Source organism: Acanthochromis polyacanthus, chromosome 16 (assembly GCF_021347895.1).
Source record: "Acanthochromis polyacanthus isolate Apoly-LR-REF ecotype Palm Island chromosome 16, KAUST_Apoly_ChrSc, whole genome shotgun sequence".
In the NCBI taxonomy this organism is placed as follows: domain Eukaryota; kingdom Metazoa; phylum Chordata; class Actinopteri; family Pomacentridae; genus Acanthochromis; species Acanthochromis polyacanthus.
In genome coordinates, this window is record NC_067128.1 from 34589334 (window position 1) to 34610396 (window position 21063).

At 38.2% G+C, this 21063-nt stretch overlaps 1 protein-coding gene and 2 long non-coding RNA genes across 3 annotated transcripts; 1 reads left to right on the forward strand and 2 right to left on the reverse strand.

Moving 5' to 3' along the window:
• Window positions 1-1160: 1160 nt before the first annotated feature.
• LOC127537722 (uncharacterized) lies at window positions 1161-1848 on the forward strand. Its single transcript, XR_007947537.1, has 2 exons — window positions 1161-1497; window positions 1654-1848. It is a non-coding gene; the product is annotated as an uncharacterized LOC127537722 (long non-coding RNA).
• Window positions 1849-2249: 401 nt separating this feature from the next.
• Window positions 2250-3830, reverse strand: LOC127537719 (uncharacterized). The gene is made up of 3 exons (XR_007947531.1): window positions 3495-3830; window positions 2658-2766; window positions 2250-2498 (listed from the first exon to the last, which is right to left on the reverse strand). It is a non-coding gene; the product is annotated as an uncharacterized LOC127537719 (long non-coding RNA).
• A 422-nt stretch (window positions 3831-4252) lies between these two features.
• Window positions 4253-21044, reverse strand: ak9 (adenylate kinase 9). Its single transcript, XM_051960819.1, is given in 37 exon segments — window positions 4253-4568; window positions 7077-7191; window positions 7276-7378; window positions 7509-7607; window positions 8018-8072; window positions 8075-8186; window positions 9032-9228; window positions 9404-9621; window positions 9748-9894; window positions 10053-10254; window positions 10345-10561; window positions 10749-10967; window positions 11136-11348; window positions 11430-11489; window positions 11637-11856; window positions 12741-12859; window positions 12952-13209; window positions 13302-13505; window positions 13616-13734; window positions 14180-14365; window positions 14519-14578; window positions 14676-14740; window positions 14845-14941; window positions 15025-15172; window positions 15459-15577; window positions 16040-16362; window positions 16468-16607; window positions 16770-16871; window positions 17037-17111; window positions 18078-18200; window positions 18647-18799; window positions 19356-19468; window positions 19686-19782; window positions 19897-19949; window positions 20036-20099; window positions 20521-20623; window positions 20779-21044. Coding segments are annotated over 36 exon segments (5106 nt in total). The 5' UTR covers window position 20623; window positions 20779-21044; the 3' UTR covers window positions 4253-4359.
• Between the last annotated feature and the right edge of the window lie 19 nt (window positions 21045-21063).

The following is a 21063-nucleotide window of genomic DNA, read 5'->3' on the forward strand; positions in this document are numbered from 1 at the left end:
TGAGTTTTCAAGGAAAACATAAAATTGTCTGGGTGAGCCCAAACTTTTGAACGTTAGTGTGTGTTACTACACCACAAGCTGCTGCTCTTTGCCCCAAAAATGATTAATTACTGAGGAAGGACCACTTTTCATTAAATATGACAAATCTAAATAAAATGCAAAACAAAACTTTTAATAATAAACACTGGGAAAAATAATGACAAATCTTCTTTTTTTTTTCTTTGTGAGGACAACCTGCAGAAATGTATACTTGCTTATTTTCAAACAGAAATTCTAACACTGTATGTCCCAAATGTCTTGAACCCAGTACAGAATGTCCTGTTACATAAATATATTAAGTTATATATTAAGTTGGGTATTACAATCATTAAATTAATTCTACTATAGAAATGGCCTGAAAAACAGTTGAATAACAGAGCCTAATGGCTTGAATGCATGCCAGAAGAAGGAGAAAAAAAACAAACATTCTCCTCGACTTGTGATGAAACTGCGTGTTGGATCGCTGAGCCTTTAGGGAAGCCTGAGGTTAGTAACTTTACTATAATGAAAAGTGATTTTTATTGTGTATTATCAGTGACTATATTTAGCTTCAAGTGCAATTCTAAGAAATATCTGTAAATATACGATGATTGACAAACAAAGTGCGATGTCTGTGAGGAGGTATGGTCAAGAAGTAAAGTTAAAGTCGTTATCCAATACAAATGTGTTTCCAGCTTTGATGATCAATAACGCTTTATTGCAGATAGGTCGTAATAAGATACATTCTTAAAGAGGCTATATTTGAAATATATATATATATCAAATATAGCCTATATATATATATATATATATATATATATATGGCATGCCGTTTAGGAAATTATATATATAATGAAACTTGATATATATATAATGAAACTCGATATATATATAATGAAACTTGATATATATATATAATGAAACTCGATATATATATAATGAAACTTGATATATATATAATGAAACTCGATATATATATAATGAAACTTGATATATATATAATGAAAATTGATATATATATAATGAAAGTTGATATATATATATAATGAAAGTTGATATATATATAATGAAAGTTGATATATATATAATGAAAGTTGATATATATATATATATATAATGAAAGTTGATATATATATAATGAAAGTCGATATATATATAATGAAACTTGATATATATATAATGAAAATTGATATATATATAATGAAAGTTGATATATATATATAATGAAAGTTGATATATATATAATGAAACTTGATATATATATAATGAAAGTCGGAATATAGAATGTTCAGATTTTCATTCCATCTATTCAAAGTTTCATTCCATATATTCAGACTTTTTCCTACTGAGCCCTGGAAGGACATGGCAAACAAAAACAGGAACCTTATTGGACATTTGCTCTTCAGATGAGCTCTTCTGTGATTATCTATCTGTCTTCATGGTTGTCACAGGGAACGGCGACTACGTTTGAGAAAACAGGTAATTTTTAGAGATGTTTTGATTCTGAACACTGAACGTGTTAGCATTAGCTTAGCTACTTAGCTTCGACTACATTTGCATCCCTACATAGCTTAAAGGTTAAACACATGCACCATATGTTGATGATAATGATAATATCTATGTTTATCTTTATAGCTGGTCTTAAGGCTAATTACGAGGCAGAGGTCAGCTGCTGCCTGGACACATCCATGATCACGCCACTGGTGGGACACAATTGTACTGGATTTCAGCTGAAGGCTGCTGTTCTGTCCAAACTGAGACATTTTTATTGTGACATACCCTCCACTGTTGTTAGCTTTTGATTCAATAATTTTTTTTGAGATGAGGAAATCACTATTGCATGTTTCTAGTTAAATACCCTACTTTTATGATATATCACTACAGCATGCACTTTTTATATTTTCCATCAATTTCACCCAAAAGTTGAATAACTATTTGTGAGCAGTGTATGTAGACACATAATAGAAGCACATTTCAATAATATGTCTGCTGCAGTAGTGCAGTTTATCTACCTAGATTGGTGTAACAGTAAAAAAACAACAACGTATGCTACTGATGTTTCTGACTAAAATCTGCTTGAAAAGCACAACTGCTTATCTGTCAAAATGTGTGTAACAAAAGTGTGCACTGAACACTGAATAAAGTCTCTGTAGATTATAGACAAAATTTGCATCTCTCATCACAAATTTCTGTTCATTCATCCAAAGTGCATGAGTAAAATACAAAACAGGTGAAGTACTAAAAAAGATTTATTTTCTAGAAAAGCCAATAGTCAACAATGCAGTTTAATTCTGGGACAGTTGCTCCAGCACCGACACCATGCGTCCCATCAGTGCAACCAAGGTTTTCATTCATCTTCTGGATGTTCTGGAGAATGGCAGAGGTCACGTCTTGGTGTCTTCCGATCTGTTCCAAGAACCGTTCCTCTGACCTCTCCAGATACTGCAGAGGATCCACAGCAGCTTCCTGGTTCCCTTTTCCTGCATAAAAGCACCAAAAAGTACTAGTTGTCAGTAATTATTTTCTATTTTCATAAACACAGTTAACTTAAAGTAAATGTTCTATTTTGTGATTTTAGGATGGGTCAAAAGATAACATACTGATCATGTTGATGTCTGCATAGTCTAAACAGATCTTACTTGATTTGGTCTGTAGAGAGGAGGACAGCGTGGAGGAGCTGCAGGACGGAACCAGTAAGCTGCAGACTAGTGCTCCTGGTAACTGGACCTCATCATCCAAGGCCGACAACTAAATAAAATGAACAAGACATGCTGTTGATAGCATCTGTAATACAAATGATTTTATCCATTAACTGATTTATTGCTTTGTCCATACAATGTTAGAAAGTGTTACAAATAATACCTGTAATAATTTCCAACAGTGATAAATGCCTTGTTTTATTTTACAACAAAAAACACCAAAAGCATCTGTGTATAAGAAATCAGTGCATTGGATTTCCACATCTGCAAAGCTAGAAAATCACACATCAGAATTTCACCTTGAAATTATGAAAATAGCTGCAGATTACCAGTACTCTTTACTTCATTGTGTTAACTTGATCATTTCAATCAGTTTTTTAGACTTGTATTACTGATACGAAACATAATCAACACATAAATTAAAATGTGTTCGCAAAGAGTTCACTGGTTCTTCAAGGGAAATTTCAATGATAACCATATAGTTCAGTAATATGATTAATGGGTCATTGTGCAACAGCGTGGGAGGTTCTGAATACAGGTCTTGGACTGAAATATTGCTGCTGCTTTCCTCCGGTTTTATAAGGAGTTGTTTCATAGCTTGTTAGCTTACCAGCGGCTAACTGGCTGGCAAACAATAGTTGAACGCCAACCTCTAATCACTGATCCGGTGTCCGGACCGCGTTAGCTGGCGGAACGTTCATAATACTGATGTGGGACTGTTGTAGCTAGCGTATTCATAGTAGGATAACAGCAGGATGTTGGAGAAATAAAACTTACCATTATCAGGATCGCTGGTCTGCATGGCAGACTCTTAGCGCATCGCACTGCTTGAATGTCTGTGTGTTTCAGGCCGATTTTAAAATAAAACTCAATAAAATTCTCGTCCGGGTGAGTGTCCTTCGTTGTCGCTTCGCCATACGGACATGTCCCTTCCGGGGCTCGGTAGGAAAAAAAGATTTGATATATATATAATGAAAGTTGATATATATATATAATGAAAGTCGATATATATATAATGAAACTTGATATATATATAATGAAAGTTGATATATATATATAATGAAACTTGATATATATATAATGAAAGTTGATATATATATAGTGAAAGTCGATATATATATATAATGAAAGTCGATATATATATATATAATGAAAGTCGAGATATATATATAATGAAAGTTGATATATATATATAATGAAAGTCGATATATATATAATGAAAGTTGATATATATATATATATCAACTTTCATTATATATATATCAAGTTTCATTATATATATATCGACTTTCATTATATATATATCAAGTTTCATTATATATATATCAAGTTTCATTATATATATATCGACTTTCATTATATATATATCAAGTTTCATTATATATATCAAGTTTCATTATATATATATCAAGTTTCATTATATATATATCGACTTTCATTATATATATAATTTCCTAAACGGCATGCCATATATATATATATATATATATATATATATATATATATATATATATATATATATATATATATATATATATATATATATATATGTATATTAAATTGCATTGTTGACATACAGACAATCACACCATAACAAATACAGTAACAGGATGTAGCTAAAGGTGTAACACAGATCCCAAAGCTACAGCACATCATCAGCTGTTGGCAAGCCTCCCAAGGCGAGGAACCGGTTCAGTTTGAACTCAAAATCAACGGGGAGTTCACTGGGAGGCCTGAAGTTTCCACTCATCGCTGAGCTCAGGTAGGGAATGAGCTCACAGTTCTCTTCAAACAAGGCCAGCTTCTTTTTGTACTTCTCGCGAGCATACTCTGAGCTCTTGGGGTTGAAAGCTATAAAAATGAGACACTTTAAGTATTGCTTAAGTAAAAACAACACCTGTGGATGAGGAAAAAATATTACATCACGACTAACAATGTGGATTTCTCAATTCTAATGGTGAGAATGACAGAAAATAAATACTAACACATACACTGCCATTCAAAAGTTTGGAGTCACACAGACAATTCCATGTTTTCCATGAAAACTCACTTTTATTCATGTGCTAACATAATGGTACAAGGGTTTTCTAATAATCAGTGAGCCTTTCAACAGCATTAGCTAAGGACATTTCTAAGTGACGCTAAAATTTTGAACAGTAGTGTAAATAAACCAGTTTGACTGTACAAGACCTTCAGGCAGACATACACACGTGGACAAAATTGTTGGTACCCCTCAGTTAAAGAAGGAAAAACCCACAATTCTCACTGAAATCACTTGAAACTCACAAAAGTAACAATAAATAAAAATTTATTGAAAATTAAATAATCAAAAACAGCCATTACTTTTGAATTGTTGATTAACATAATTATTTAAAAAAACAAACTAATGAAACAGGCCTGGACAAAAATGATGGTACCTCTATAAAAGATTGAAAACTATTTGACCAGAGTGACATGATTAACTCAGGTGTGTCATTTAATTGACATCACAGGTGTTTCCAAACTCATAATCAGTCAGTCTGCCTATTTAAAGGGAGACAAGTAGTCACCCTGCTGTTTGGTGAAAAGGTGTGTACCACACTGAACATGGACAACAGAAAGCGAAGGAGAGAATTGTCCCAGGACATCCGAAAAAAAATGATAGACAAACATCTTAAAGGTAAAGGCTATAAGACCATCTCTAAACAGCTTGAAGTTCTTGTGACAGCAGTGGCTCATATTATTCAGAAGTTCAAGACCCACGGGACAGTAGCCAACCTCCCTGGACGTGGCCGCAAGAGGAAAATTGATGACAAATTGAAGAGACGGATCGTTGGAATTGTATCCAAAGAGCCCAGAGCAACCTCCAAAGAAATTAAAGGTGAACTCCAAGGCCAAGGTACATCAGTGTCAGATCGCACCATTCGTCGTTGTTTGAGCCAAAGTGGACTTCATGGGAGACGACCAAGGAGGACACCACTGCTGAAAAAAACTCATAAAAAAGCCAGACTGGAATTTGCAAAAATGCATGTTGACAAGCCACAAAGCTTCTGGGAGAATGTCCTTTGGACAGATGAGACCAAACTGGAGCTTTTTGGTAAGGCACATCAACTCTATGTTCATAGACTCAAAAACCAAGCATACGAAGAAAAGAACACTGTCCCTACGGTGAAACATGGAGGAGGCTCAGTAATGTTTTGGGGCTGCTTTGCTGCATCTGGCACAGGGTGTCTTGAAAGTGTGCAAGGTACGATGAAATCTGAAGACTATCAAGGCATTCTGGAGAGAAATGTGCTGCCTAGTGTCAGAAAGCTTGGTCTCAGTCGCAGGTCATGGGTCTTCCAACAGGACAACGATCCAAAACACACAGCCAAAAACAGCCAAGAATGGCTGAGAGAAAAGCGTTGGACTATTCTAAAGTGGCCTTCTATGAGCCCAGATCTGAATCCCATTGAACATATGTGGAAGGAGCTGAAACATGCCATTTGGAGAAGACACCCATCAAACCTGAGACAACTGGAGCTGTTTGCTCATGAGGAGTGGGCCAAAATACCTGTTGACAGCTGCAGAACGCTCATTGACAAATACAGAAATCCTTTAATTGCAGTGATTGCCTCAAAAGGTTGTGCAACAAAATATTAAGTTATGGGTACCATCATTTTTGTCCAGCCCTATTTCATTAGTTTGTTTTTTTAAATAATTATGTTAATCAACAATTCAAAAGTAATGGCTGTTTTTGATTATTTAATTTTCAATAAATTTTTATTTATTGTTACTTTTGTGAGTTTCAAGTGATTTCAGTGAGAATTGTGGGTTTTTCCTTCTTTAACTGAGGGGTACCAACAATTTTGTCCACGTGTGTAGCAGATTCTTGATTCTGTTTGGGTGGACCGTCATGGAAGAGAGTTTTTTGTTTAGCTGGTTACAAGATGCATTTACAAGCTTTGATACTTGTCAGGAAGGTTGTTAACTAAGAATGGATCGTGAATACTGTCTTTGTGTCGGCCCCTTTTCTAGTTTTCTTGTTTGAAACTGTAAAAGATGAAAAATGAACAGTAATCTTGGTTAAACTATTAAAGAAATTGGTCAGCTTTCTGATTAATTTAATGTTATCTTCATTGAAAAAACTGCTTTCTTTCAAGTCTAAGTGACCCCAAATTTAATGAACAGTAGTGTATCATGAATCAAGATTATTACTGAAGAAAGGTCCCACTCTAAAAATAGGATTAAAATCACAGAGTAAATCTTGCCATAGAAAACGTTATAGTATTTAGGAAAACAACATTCAAAATCCTTACCATCATCGTTATTAAATCTAATAATTCCCTCATATTATATTACTTTGAACTCAAGAAACAATGATTTTTTTTTTTTACTTACCCTTCAAATAGAAAGCCACATAGAGGAGAGCTGATCTTTGTATGCTGTGAAAGGGATACTTTGGTTTGAGACACCCAACAGCTGTCAGAGCTTTGATCAACGGTACTGCCACTCCCTAAAAACATGCAGGTGTAACTCAAACATAGGTTGATAAAACAAACAGGACTATTTTAATGTTTTTCACGTGCGTTTGTCAAACCTGTTCCAGGTAGCCCAACATTGGAAGGGAGGTGAGGGGCACAGGCTCACAAAGAGGAGGAACTTTACTGGGAAGCTTCTGGTCCCAGTAGGTTTCAGGACTCCTTGATAAATCATGTGGGGACACCAGGTTTATTATATAGTGAGTAGTGAGCGTAAACTAATGCAACTGATGTTTATAAAAAGGAAACGTGAGACAATGTCACATTTTCTGTCATGTACAAAGCTCTGCACCTTAAAAACTTGTCCTGGTTCTGCTTTGTGTCAAAACAATAAATTCGTTCTCTGTATTCCACGGCATATTCCATCTTTCCTCGAACAAGGGCTTCATACCTGAGGGGGAAAAAAAGCATTCCATTTCTGTGGGATCATCAGGGTAGTGAAAAATCAACTCACTACAATTGATAAGTGAAATGATTACAACAAGCCTACAACCAAATAGACACTCATTTGTTAAAAAAAAAAAAAAAACTTAATGTAATGCTCTTTAAAAAAAAAATAAAAGTATTTGTTGTAACATAGCTGTCGGGTAAATATTGATCCTAAAACACAATTCTGTACACAGGAATCCCTTTACATTAACTTCTTTTGTTTTGATTTCCAGATATGTCCAAGAAAAGACACTCAAGACATGACAGACAATGACCAATAATTTATGCTTTAAAATCAACTTTTTCTGATGAATTTTAGGAGAACCAAAAAGACTCTTCTTATCATTTTCAGTATCAGAGGGAATACTGTACCTCTGCTTTCCATCCAGGTAAGTAACGGGACAGAAGCCCTTCATCTCGGCTTGCTGGGGAACCTGTTTTTCACCTGAATCTCAGTCAGTTTCCTTGGCAACAGCTGTGGTTGTGGGAGGGTGTGAGGGCAGCCAGGTGTCACAAATTGATCAGGAGTAGACAGGAACTTCTGTAGGTGAGAGAGTAACATAAAACGTTATATTCCTTTCATTAAAATTATCAGTATTATTTTCAAATTCCGTACAGCATGTGGTTCAGGAAAGATTTTTCACCCCAAACAAAAACACTGCAAGTTGTGTTTTGTCGGTGATGTCGACCGATTTCCAGCCCCGATACTCAATATTACAAATCCCCAGTTAAATAAAATAAGCTTCTTTGGTTCTGATGTAGGCAGACTGCTCTGTCTCTAGTCATCACTCTGTGGTGAAGAGCAATGCCCAACCCAGAGCACACTCACATTCACACCTATGGACAATTTAGAATCACCAATTAATCTCTGCATGTTTTTGGAGGAAGTCGGAGTACCTGGAGAAAACCCACGCATGAACAGGCCAGGGAGAACATGCAAATTCCATGCAGAGTTCCGGGAAGGCTGGGACAAAAACCGTGAATCTTCTAATTGCAAAGGGACAGTGCTAACCACCAGACCACTGTACAGCCCAGTCCAAAAACATGCTGAGGGTAACTGGTGATTCTAAATTGTCCGTAGGTGTGAATGTGAGTGTGATTGTTTGTCTGTATATGTAGCCCTGCGACAGACTGTTACCTGTCCAGTTGTCCCCTGCCTTCACCATAAGTCAGTTGGGATGGGCTCCAGCCTCCTGCGACGCTAATGAGGATTAAGTGGTGTCTAGTGGATGGATGGATGGATGGATGTATAAATAGTGGAAACCTTTGGTTGATGGGGGAACTCACATACAGAATTTAATGAAGAAGAAGCTATTTTGCCTTGATGCCTTTCTGTACTAATTTGGGCATTTGGTAAGTTTATGTGTGGACCTCCAGAGCACTGACCTCTAAATGGTTTTCACCACACATCTTGTAATAGCGTCCCCTGTACACAGCCGCATGGGTCAAGGCCACAGTTTCTGAGCAGTCCACTAGGTGGTGATGTAGTGCCAGGCAGACGGAGCAGTAATGACCAAACTCTCCAAGCCCAAGCTCCAGTTTCTTCGGTGTGATGCACAGTCTGTTGATGCAGACTGCCTCCCCTGTGAAATCAATATACATGAGGTTAGAGTATTATCAAGTTGCACACAAAAACACGAAATCATGAGTTTAAGAGCAAATATTCAATTTTATTCATTATTTGCCCACTACACTGTACTGATGCACCAAGCGATGCTAAGCTGATTGGTTGAGAAGCACATTATTAATGATACTTACCACTTCGCATCCTCTCCAGGTAAGTGTCGATATATTTCACACTGATGCTGATCTCCTTTAGAATACTGTCCCAGAGCCCCCATTTGCTCTTTAAGCCATCAAGGACGTACCAGTTCTGATACTGTTGTTGGAAGTGAAATCTTACATGTTCCACCTCCCTCTTGTAACACATATTAGAAATGTGCAGCATCTCAGAGCTGTCGTGCTTCAGGTAAGGCCTACGGCGGGATGAAAAAGGGAACAGGACACTTTTTTTGTACATTTGCGATTTCAATCAACTGCTGGACTTATGATTTGTAAAAACAACTGTGCATTTGAAGTTGTTTAAATGCGTGTTCTCTGACTTATTGGGCTTCATCTTGTCTGCAAGGCCTCTCTTCAACACCTCCACTGTGTCCAGCTCAAGCTCCACTACGATCATGGGGATAATGCTTCGAGACTCCATCAGTTGTGCCTGCTTCAGAGTCATCGGAAAGCCGTCCAACACATATCTGGAATGTGAAAGAAATGAACATTGTCTTTACAAACAGCACATCACATGCAGGTTTCTTGACTGCTGCAACAAAGAATATGGTAATTAATATATTATGGTGTTGACTTCAACGTGGAAAAGTTAGTTGTGATGATTGTGAACAAATGAATGTCTTACCCTCGACTGATGCACACCGAGCTCATGAGCGCCACCTCAAGACACTGAATTGCCAGTTCCTCTGGCACAACGTGGCCCTTGTAGAGGTGAGTTTTCATCTGGACAGCCAGATCAGTGTCCTCCTGAGAGTCAAGCACCATACGCATGGCGCCACCGATGGACAGACGAGCCAAGCCGTATGTTTCAGCAAACATCTGTGCCACTGCAGAAATAAAAGCAAAGCAAAAGAAATGAAGAATATGAATAAAAAGAAATGTTCTTTTGGGTCATTTCCAGCTGTCTTGAATCTTACCAGTGGTTTTTCCAGACTTGGGAGGCCCAGTGACTGCCATTTTAACAGGAAGGGATGGGGTGGGCTTGGGCTGGCGAAGGTACTTTAAGGGGTTGAGCATAAATGCGTTGCGGTTCTCTTTAGATGCAAAGAAGTAGACATACTGATGAAAGAGCAGGGCATATGAGGTGCTGAGCGGCCACTGCAGAGGCTGGATCAAGTCTCTGTCTTTGTACTGCTGTAGTTTGGGGGATGTGCATTGACACAAAAAAATACATATATTCGTGTTAGAATTCACAGGAAACTTGACACGGTTTTGCTAATTAATATGTCAACACAAAAGAAGAGACAAAGTGTACAAGTATTTGAAGTACTTTTATAAACACAGCTGCCATTCCTAAATTAAAGATTGATTTCTTTCTTACCTTGACGGGGTCGAAGCAGCCAAAGGCACTGTGGAACTTATAAGATGAGAGCAGCAGCTTATTTGCCAGGCTGTATGAAATGGGTCGGCACTGTTGGAAGAGTGACTCCCTGTTGGTCAGGAGGAGCTGGATTTTCCGGAGCAGCTGATTCTGAACGATCTTGAGCTTGCGAGCTGCATTGATTGTCAGTTTGGGTATATTTTGTTCACTCAGGAAATCCTAATGATTAAAAAGCACAAAGAGGCATATGTGACAATACAAACAGCTGCTTCACAGTGTGGAGGTTGTTCTGAATATGAACTCTAAATAGAAACTATCAAGGTGTTATAGCCACACCATATTTGTTTGTCCACTTAAGTGTCTTTGTACATTAGTGTCTTTATATACCATCATAGTAGCAAGGTTGGCTTCATCTGTCACAAAACGCTCCTCTATTTCTATCTCCAGCCTCTCAGCAGCTGCATCCTCAGTCTCCTCATTCTCCATATCTTCGTTATCCTCTTCTAAAGGAAACTCTTCCTCCAGTATGGCCTCTATGTATCCCTCTATGTTGTCTGCAGTTTCATCTTCATCATCTACTTCTTCCTCTTGATATCGCAACTGTTTGGTTTGGAAATAGTACAGTTAAGAGATTAATCAGTCATGCAGATGGGAAAACAGGGCTGTGAGAAATTTCCTTACATTATTTTTGTTTGTCTGCTCTGCCACGAGTTGAGCTCTTCTCTTGGAAATATTCTCCTCCTGTGTCCAAAAGACAGACAGCGTTAATGTGACAGATACATATAAACAGTAACTGTCAGGCCAGAAGCAAGATTAATGCTTCATAATGAAGTTGTTTCAGAAATTACTACAATCACTGGAACCACTACCAAGCTGTCACTTTCTTACCCGTTTTTTCTTACGCAGATCACGTAGGAGGTTCTGCTGTGCTTCGCGTTTGTTGCGGTGATCATGCCAGTTATCCAGGTACGCCGGCAACAGACGGTTCTGAACTTGTGTAACATCCACTTCCATGACAACCACAACATCAGGGAAAAGCTGGTGATGCAACATGTAATGTACCTCTTCTGGAGTTTGAGGGAAGCCCTCCAGAATAAAACCTGTAGACCTATAAGGTAGAGTATCTGAAGGTACGTGTCTGGTGTTCACAAAAACTGCAATAAACATGCAGCATATATGCAATGCACATGTAAAAAAGGCAGAAAAAAACACATCTTGTGATGAGTATACGACAGGTGAAATAAGTAAAAAAGCTTATTCACTTTCTTTCAGATGTAGACACCCATCTGACTTGGGTTAGCACAAAGCCTGGATTTTGTTACCATTGGACAGAGCTTGGCTAGCTGTTTCTGCTTCTTTCCAGCTTTGTGCCAAGCTACTCTACACTGCTGTACAAAAGTTTGGGGTCACCCAGGGGATTTCTTGTTTACCATAAAATTCATACTTTTATCCATGTGCTAACATAACTGCGCAAGGGTTTTCTAATCATCAATGAACCTTTCAACACCATTAGCTAACACAATGTAGCATTAGAACACAGGAGTGATGGTTTCTGGAAATGTTCCTCTGTACCCCTATGGAGATATTCCATTAAAAATCAGCTGTTTCCAGCTAGAATAGTCATTTACCACATTAACAATGTCTAAACTGGATTTATGATTCTTTTGATGAATAAGGGCATTTCTAAGTGATCCCAAACTTCTGAACGGTAGTGTATCTCACTTCAGGTGTTAGCTTACATCTTAGGGCTGGGTTTCTTAGACATGAATTAAGCTTAGTCCCAGACTAAAATCTCTTTCCCAGTCAAGATCTACATTTAATTTTTCATTTAGTCCAGGACCAGGTTTAATCTATAGCTGGAAAAGTGTCTGACAGTATTTAGATAGAAGAGTAGTATCAATCTAATATTCTTTCAGAAAGACAACAAACAAGCTCTTTTCCTAAAATAAGAAGCTCTTCTCATAAACAGGGTATGAGAAAGGCAGGGATTACTTGTATGGTTCTTCTTTCCAATATGGTGCGATAACCCTGTCCAGAATCTCTTCATTCAGTGGATCTCCACTTGACAAATATGCTTTGATAGCCATTTCTTCATCAGTTAGTACAACTTCCTGTTGCTGACACACAAACGCAAATACACAAAAATTCAATTTAAAAAAATAGCACAGTTCACCAAAACTATTTTAACTAAAAACTAGCCAACCTCCTTGTCATTGCTGATGGCAGAGGTATCCTCCCCCATGGCTTCCTTTATTTGGGCCTCCAAATCTTGAGAATCATCCTCTAAAGATGCTACCTCATCATCATAGGGTACGCTTTTGTTTGTCTTGGCCATGATGAGCATTTGAAGATATTCCCTGAACTGAATATGGAAGAGCCCAAGTTGCTGTGCCAGCCACTTGCCATGAGTTGTCTTGCCCGAACCTCTGGTGCCAAGCAAAAAGATCCGCAGGGCTGGAGGCTTGGAGAGAAGAGACCAAAGAGCATGTGAGGGAACTTCTGTTTATCTCACTACTGTATGACTTTCCTTTCTCTTCTCATGTCAACTTGTACCTTGAGCAGCTCAGTCTGTGTAACAAAATGTGCAGGGTTTTGAAGGAAGGACTCCCTGGCTTCTAGGTTGGAGAAGTAGAAGATCTTCTCACGGTACTTGGCTGCAATTTCATCCGTACAGGGACATAGGACGTTATGGTTTTTTAAGGCAACCGGGCAGAAATGATGGGTATCTCCTAATAAATGCTTTGGTGTTGCGTCTCCCTGAATTCGTTAAGAAGAAATAATCCTGTTAAAGGTTCGTTTATACTATTAATACTTATCAACAACGCATTAATGACTTTTAAAGTGAAAGGTCTCCTTGGTTCACTGACTTCATCCTCCTCTCCTGCATCATTGTCACTGCTGCCTTCCTCAGCTCCCTCCAGGTCAGCTAAGGCCTCAGCATCTTCTGCCTCCACATCCAACTCCCAGGCGACATAATTAAAGGGTTCTGAAGATCATGCGTGTAAACCAAACACTGGATTGGTATTCATTTCTAATAAAAATGGCATCTAGTAGAATGTTCCATTAACAGAGAGATCATTCAAGGGCTAATATCAATTTTAAAATATCTGTCACTATAGTTTGCTGTGAATAAAACTGAATATAATGAGATGACATACAAATGGCTCCTTTCATTCCTAAAACAGAAGTCTGACTAATCTTACCGCACTGCTCCTGACTTGCTTTATTCATGAAATGAATGAAACAGCAGCAATAAAAGTAACTGCAGGTTACTTTTATTGCTATTATCTATTATCCAGTAGATAAAAAAAATATTTGTCTCAGCATGCTATGGCTTGTTAAAGATAAATGACAGAAATACTATTCAGGAAATTAATTTAGTAAAGTTTTAGTGCTGCAAAAAATTTGACAATGAGAAGCTTTACACCCACTCTGCATTTGTTGGAGCATCTCTTGAAGTAGGTTTTCTGGGCTTTTGCCGTTAATCTCCAGTACACACTGGGTGGCTGTTAAAGCCGACTGCATTTGGTCCCATTCTCTCACAAACTGTTGCAATTGCAATTTATATTCATTCATCTCTGGGCCGTCTGGATAACCAAACTCCAACAGTCCAACAGCTTGAGGCACGAAGGAAAGAAAGAGAGAGAGAGATTAACAATTAAAAAAAAATCTTGATAGAGAAAATAGAATAACATGTAATATATAAGAGAGCTTGATTATTCATCTGAGAAATAAAAGCATGCTCTTATTGAAATGTAAAAATGTCTCACGTTCTTTTTTGGTTGTGTCAAAATGTGTAGGGTCAGTGGCATCGGATTGCTCAGGATCTTCTGCAAATTAAAGTAATGCAGACACAGTTACAGAGGTTCAAGTTTACAGTTTAAAGGAGAGCATGGGAACGTGGGCTGAATCATAGACAGGTAGTACCATCAATCTCTTCCACAACTGTCTCTAGATTGGATTGCCCTTCTGATTCCTGTTCCTTTTGGTTTCTAAAATGGACCGAAACACAGCAGAAAAACAAAAGCTGCATTAGCAATCTGGCTCAGATGTATCATACCGCAAAATACGACAGCATCAATGCATCTGCACTTACACAGCTTGTTTCTCCTGGTGAGACTGCTCATCCTCTAACCTCCTCCGTAAAGCTTTGTTCACGCTCTCCTTATTCATCTCATAAAGTCTCTTCAAAACTGCTCGACATAAAGTGTATCAGTTATGTTGTGAGGTGTACCAAACAGCATGCATGAACACTGTAGGAAATTTCAAGCCATACCCTCATGTCCATCACTGTCTCTGAGACAGAAGACGATATCTGGGAGGATTCCAGCTTTCTGTATGGCTTCCATTTGGGAGAAGTTCTTGGGAAAATCGTCAAGAACCCACCCAGTCCTGCACTCCGCATCTGAGTCTGCCTCTTCAATCTGTAAAAGCAACCTCATTGTGAGTTAGCACTGACATATTGACTTCTTAATGCTATGAACGTCTCAGCGTTATGTCTGTATGTACAATGCAATGCATCAAATGGCAGCATTTATGTCTAATACAGGCGACCCTTTCTTACAAATAATTTCTATATATTTGGCAATACTGCTTGGGTTTCCTGCGTCTTTAAAATATATTCATGCCAGTGCAAACATGCTGCTGTGCAACTGTATTACAGAAAAGCCTGTGTTAGTGCAGCAGCCATATTTGACATCTTTAACATACCTCTTTTATACGCCTCTCTAATATCTCAGCATACAGGCCCAAAGGAGACGTGCTTAACTGTTTGGCTTCTTCCACAGCAGCAAGCACCACGGCTTGGACCTCTGGATGATCCTCTGTCACTGAAAATGGCAGAAAATAATTAACAGGTAGAAGGTGAGGCATTGTTTTTAATCCTTTTTAATCTGTAAAGCACTTTGTATTGCAACTTCTTGTATAAAAAGTGCTATATAAGTAAAGTTTGATTTGATTTGACTATAATCCACATCACTGCCAAAATCTCATCACTTGGTCCTCGTGTCATTTCTGACCTTCCCTGAAAATTTCATCCAAATCCATTCGTCCGTTTTTGATCAATGTTGCAAACAGACAGACAAACAAACCAACGCAGATCGTCACATAACTCCACCGCATTCCTTGACGGACACATTCGTTAGTAGAATGGTTACTAATTTACAGAATATTGTCCTACAGGTATGGCAAACATAAAACTGTTGTCTATGACAGTATTTACAGTGCAACTCTAAGAGTGAAAACAAAAACTATCAGCAGCAAATATAAAGTATTAACAGCACTCAACTTGCCTGAATTTTGTTCACCGTCTTGCTCCATCTTCGTCTCGATTTTCTCGATAGCAGCCTGTGTTGTTTCATTTCTGATTTTGTCAAGCCTCTCCTTCTCGACCTTGGCCAGAGTTGTCTGCAGCGCTTCCTCCATGTCAAGTACCGCTGCGTTGTAGTGATGAGCGAGAAGCTTACATAGTGTGCTCTTCCCTGCCTGAGGGGGCCCAATGACGGAAACTCTGCAGGGGGCCCGGGGCATTGGAGGAAGCAAGTACCGTCGAGGGTTTGTGATGAATTTCTGGTAGGCCTCTTGAGATGAAAGGATGTACAGTTTGTCCTGGAAGCTGCACAGTGGTTAAAATGAAAGTTAGTTTGACATTTTCACCCTGTCGCACTTGAAACCACTGGATAGATTCCTCACCTTGGAATAGCTACAAAAGATTACTCACCCCACAGAAAATTCAGGCGTGCCAGGAATGACTTTGCCCTCCTTCAGAGCAACAGGACAAGTCCGGCCCCAGCGGCTCCGTCTCCACCTAAAGCCAGGGGCCACTGTATTAGAAGAAGACATAATTCTCAGCAGCTCCTCCTAGAAAAAAAGATAGACAGGCAATCTGAAGTGTATTCTGTGAAGAGACAATGTTAAAATCTAAAATCCACTCACATATCCACAGAGCAACATGTATCATGTATCACAGTTATCTGTATGTTGCTCTTTCAAATCTAGGTTGTTTGAAATAGATTGTCATACCGTGTCGACATCCTCTGTCAATTCTTCATCAATATTTTGGGGGAGGAGGACTGGAAGGGATACTCGCTTTACAGCCATAGAGCCAAGACGGGACATTACAGACTAGAAGTAAAACAGTCAGCAAACTAAAGTCACACCACAGAACACATATGTGGTTGAACATGCACGCTTATTTTCAAATACAGTTCATCAGCATATGCTATTTGAAGCTTTTAAACAAACGGATTTATTTCCTGGAGACTGCTCATTTGTCGTTCTTGTCTTTACCCAGTGCAGCTCTTCAGGTGTATTGTGTCCATCCAGCTCCAGCAAGTACAGCGGATGGTGATGCATCATGTAGTCCTGAAAAAAACATCAATTAGCTTCCAATTTACTGACTGAAGAAAAGAAGTAGCTTAATTTACATATCTGTGAAGGTTCTCAGTCATCCAGGTCATCTTAAGGTGAAGGTTTTAGTTCAGGCAACTGGACTTATTCTTGTGATCTTTCGCCTTTCATCCAAGCGGCTTCTTCTGTTTTAAGACTAGTTCCCAGGTATTTAACCATCAGCCTTAGCCCCACCTACACCTCTAGTGGTTAAATATCTGGGACTCTCCAAACTAGTCTTAGAACTGAAGAAGATACTCAGATGAGAGGCGAAACGTCTTCAAGATCACAAGAATAAGTCCAGTTGCCTGAACTAAACCCTTCACCCTAATTTACATAGCCAATGTTTTTATTTTTGTCTATATTTTGCCAGTGGGGGATTCATTTAACCACTAATCTGATTACACGGAAAAACATAAAATTGGGCAAATATGAAAGCATCTGTTCAGTAAGATCTCTGTTTAAATCTTTACAAGGCTGATTCTGATGAAGCATGATGGTATAGCTCTACACTACATATGTATTGTCACTCTTTAGAACCTCAAAAATACAAAACATTGGTAAATATTACATTTAGTCACTCTGATTTGGTATTTGAACAACAGTGCTGGCCTGATATAAGTTTCATAGTGAACATTAGTGCCACCAAATTTCTACCAAGACTGTAAATTCTTTTATATCTACTCTCAGATGCACATCACTTTGGATAAAAGCGTCTGCAAAATGAAAATGAAGAATTGTAGAATAATAAATGCTGCCTTTTAACTCCAAAAATGTGGCATGTTCATCCCTTGGTGTGCAAACATACTGGTGGCTTTCTAAAAATAATGTAAACTTTTACACATATTCAAGCTTCCAAATCACTGATTCAAAGAGGACAATGTTAAAAAGGATTATTATATGTATATATATATTATATATTATTATCAGTGCGTAAGTCACCTCCAGTGGTCTGAGTACGGTATCCTTGTACATGTTGATTCCAACAGATGTATTTCTGGCCAGATGCTCTGGTCTCCACACAAGCTGGTCAAGGTTTTCTTTTGGGAGTTCTTCCTCCTCAGCCTACCAGTAAAATAAAGAGGTGAAAAGGGTAAAAATTTTAAAGAATAGATATCATCCAATGTAATCTTCCTTAATTGATTACTAAAGTTAGGAAAATTTTTTTTGTATTACAAATTCTCAGAAATTGTATGTTTATGGTTATTCCTAAAACATAACCTGCTTTATCTTCTATTTTACTCTAAATGGAATCATAATTTACAAAATAAACACCATGCTGTGTTCATAAAGTCTCGACACTCGCGATTCAGACCATAAACTCATTAGGATAAACCTTTATACAAGTGGATGTATGTTTGTATCCAGGGCAGCTGCGCCCAGCTGGCCATTACATTGAATGCAGGTGGAAAGCCGTTCGGTGGTGACGTCACATCCAGGAATCAGAGGCTAAGGCAACAGCAGAAAGTGTGGGACAACAGACAATATCAGTAACAAGACTTGAACCACACCTGCTCCTCTTCATTCCCCACATCCTGATCATCGTCGTCTTTCTTCTTCTTGTACACCTCTTCACGCTTCCACTGATCCCTGTTGTAGAACTTCCCTGTCTCTGGGTGCTGCTTCAGACCAGACAGCCTCTGGACCAAGTCCTTATCTGCACACTGGTGGAAGATGGGGTTATTCAGCCTTCAGGGAAATCACAAAATGAACTTCCAAAATAAAAATAAATCAATAAATAAAAGGCACACACATTGCTAACTCATAAAAGGACATATCTACAACTAAAAATAATTCTTCAAAACTAAAAAAGCTAAATGCAATTTACACTATCGTTCAAAAGATTGGGGTCATTTAGAAATGTCCTTATTTATTGAAAGAAAAGCAATATTTTTCAATGAAGATAACATTAAATGAATCAGAAATTCAGTCTAGACATTGATAACGAAGCAAATGACTTTTCTAGATGGAATTTTTTTTTTAATGGAATATCTCCATAGGGGTACAGAGGAACATTTCCAGCAACCATCACTCCTGTGTTCTAATGCTACATTGTGTTAGCTAATGCTGTTGAAAGGCTGATTCATGATTAGAAAACCTTTGCACAGTTATGTTAGCATATGAATAAAAGTGAGAGTTTAATGGAAAACATGAAATTGCCTGGATGACCTCAAACTTTGAAAGCAGTGTACATTTCCGAATCGAGAATATAAGGGCAACCTTGATATTAATGATGAAATTGGGTGGCAGCTTGAGGTTTGTGATCAGGTCAATCTGCTCACGGATCTTCAGACCCTCTTCTGACATGAACGGCAGGCAGCTCAGCACATAGCCTGCATCACAACATGAGAAATATCAAACAGTAGCAGTTCTCCAGGTCTGTCTTTCAGATGGCAGCTTGCTTTGCTGCCATTACTGGCCACATATCACATTCTAGTCATCTTTCACATTCGTTCTTTCAAACTTAATTGTATACTATGAATGGCATTTGGTGATTGAGCAGCATATTTGCATGGATAATCGCTGTATTGAGTTTGGTACATGATTTACCGTAGTGCTCCACATCTGGTGAGTTAAGTCTGGCAAGAATCAGCTGCAGCACCACATCCTCCGGTATACTTCTCCCCTCAGATAAGATATCCAAGAGCTAAAGTTGTCAGATAAAGCAGCTTGGTGGTTATAATGGCTGTGGAAGTCATATGAAGAAACACATGACGGAATAAAGGAATTGCCCTGTGAAATGATGCAGACTGTTACTTACCTCTATGCCTTCCTTTGTTTTGTTTTTTATGTGTGTGTTGAGCAGATCGGTATCTGAACAATTGCAAAAGCAGATGACAAGTACTTAAATTGATGCTTTGTTGGCACAAAGATCAAAAATGCAAAGCGTAAGTGCTTACCATCTATCAGGATACACTTCCAGGACTCTGCAATTTTTTGGGCCAAGGCGGATTTACCAACACCCTGTCACAAAATGGACATGAAGTAAACGGGTTACATGAGATAAACTGGCTGCGACTGCTGCACCCAACTATGTCAAATTTTAATTGATAGCCTAAACATTTAGAGCATGCTGATGAATTTGTAATATGATTTTTTAGCAATTATATGCTTGATACTCAACTAGTTGCCTACTGCCTCATTAACATGTAGCAAATAATGACTGTACCATGGTAGCAACACTTTCAACACCATGTGTAGGTCTGAAACCAAGAGAATTTTTTCACACAAGCCATTTCGACAAAAAAATAGTAGAAACACTGCTGTTACTAATACATTTATTGGAGCTTCTGTTATATCTATAGTACATACAGATGCTCCATTAATGTGACTAGTAACAAAATGGCTGCCTTGAAAAAGTTATTTATGGAAAAGGACAACTTACCGGCTTTCCAACAACGATGAAACAAGTGGGTTTAGCAAGAAGACTGTCTCTTTCAGCCTCATCTTCTATTAGGTTGTCCACTAAGAGATCCATTTCCAGCATACTGAACAGAGAAAAGCAACGGTAGTGAACATAACAACGGAAGAAAAATGTCAACGAGCTAGTCTGCCGTTAACGTTACTTTTGACCCAATATAGTAGAAGTGATTTTTTTTATATTTTTATTTTTGCTGTCATATGTTGACATAAGTGTACTTACTGTTGCTTTAGGGCATTCCTTTATTCTGCTTTCATCGATTACTTTCTTTAAAAAAATTATTTTAGTCGTCGTTGCTAGCTAGCATGAACCAGTATAACGTTTTAAGTAGCAGAGCCACCATACACGGTTACCATAGCAACACATAAACTAAAGAGTTTGCTTAGCTTAGCTTGCTACTGTCAGTTTGAGAGTATGTTTGCCGTGTTAAGACGTGTGCTTTTTAAAAGTTACGAAACGCTGTAAACAAACAAATCCCTCATCCACAGTAATAAAACACACGTTGGT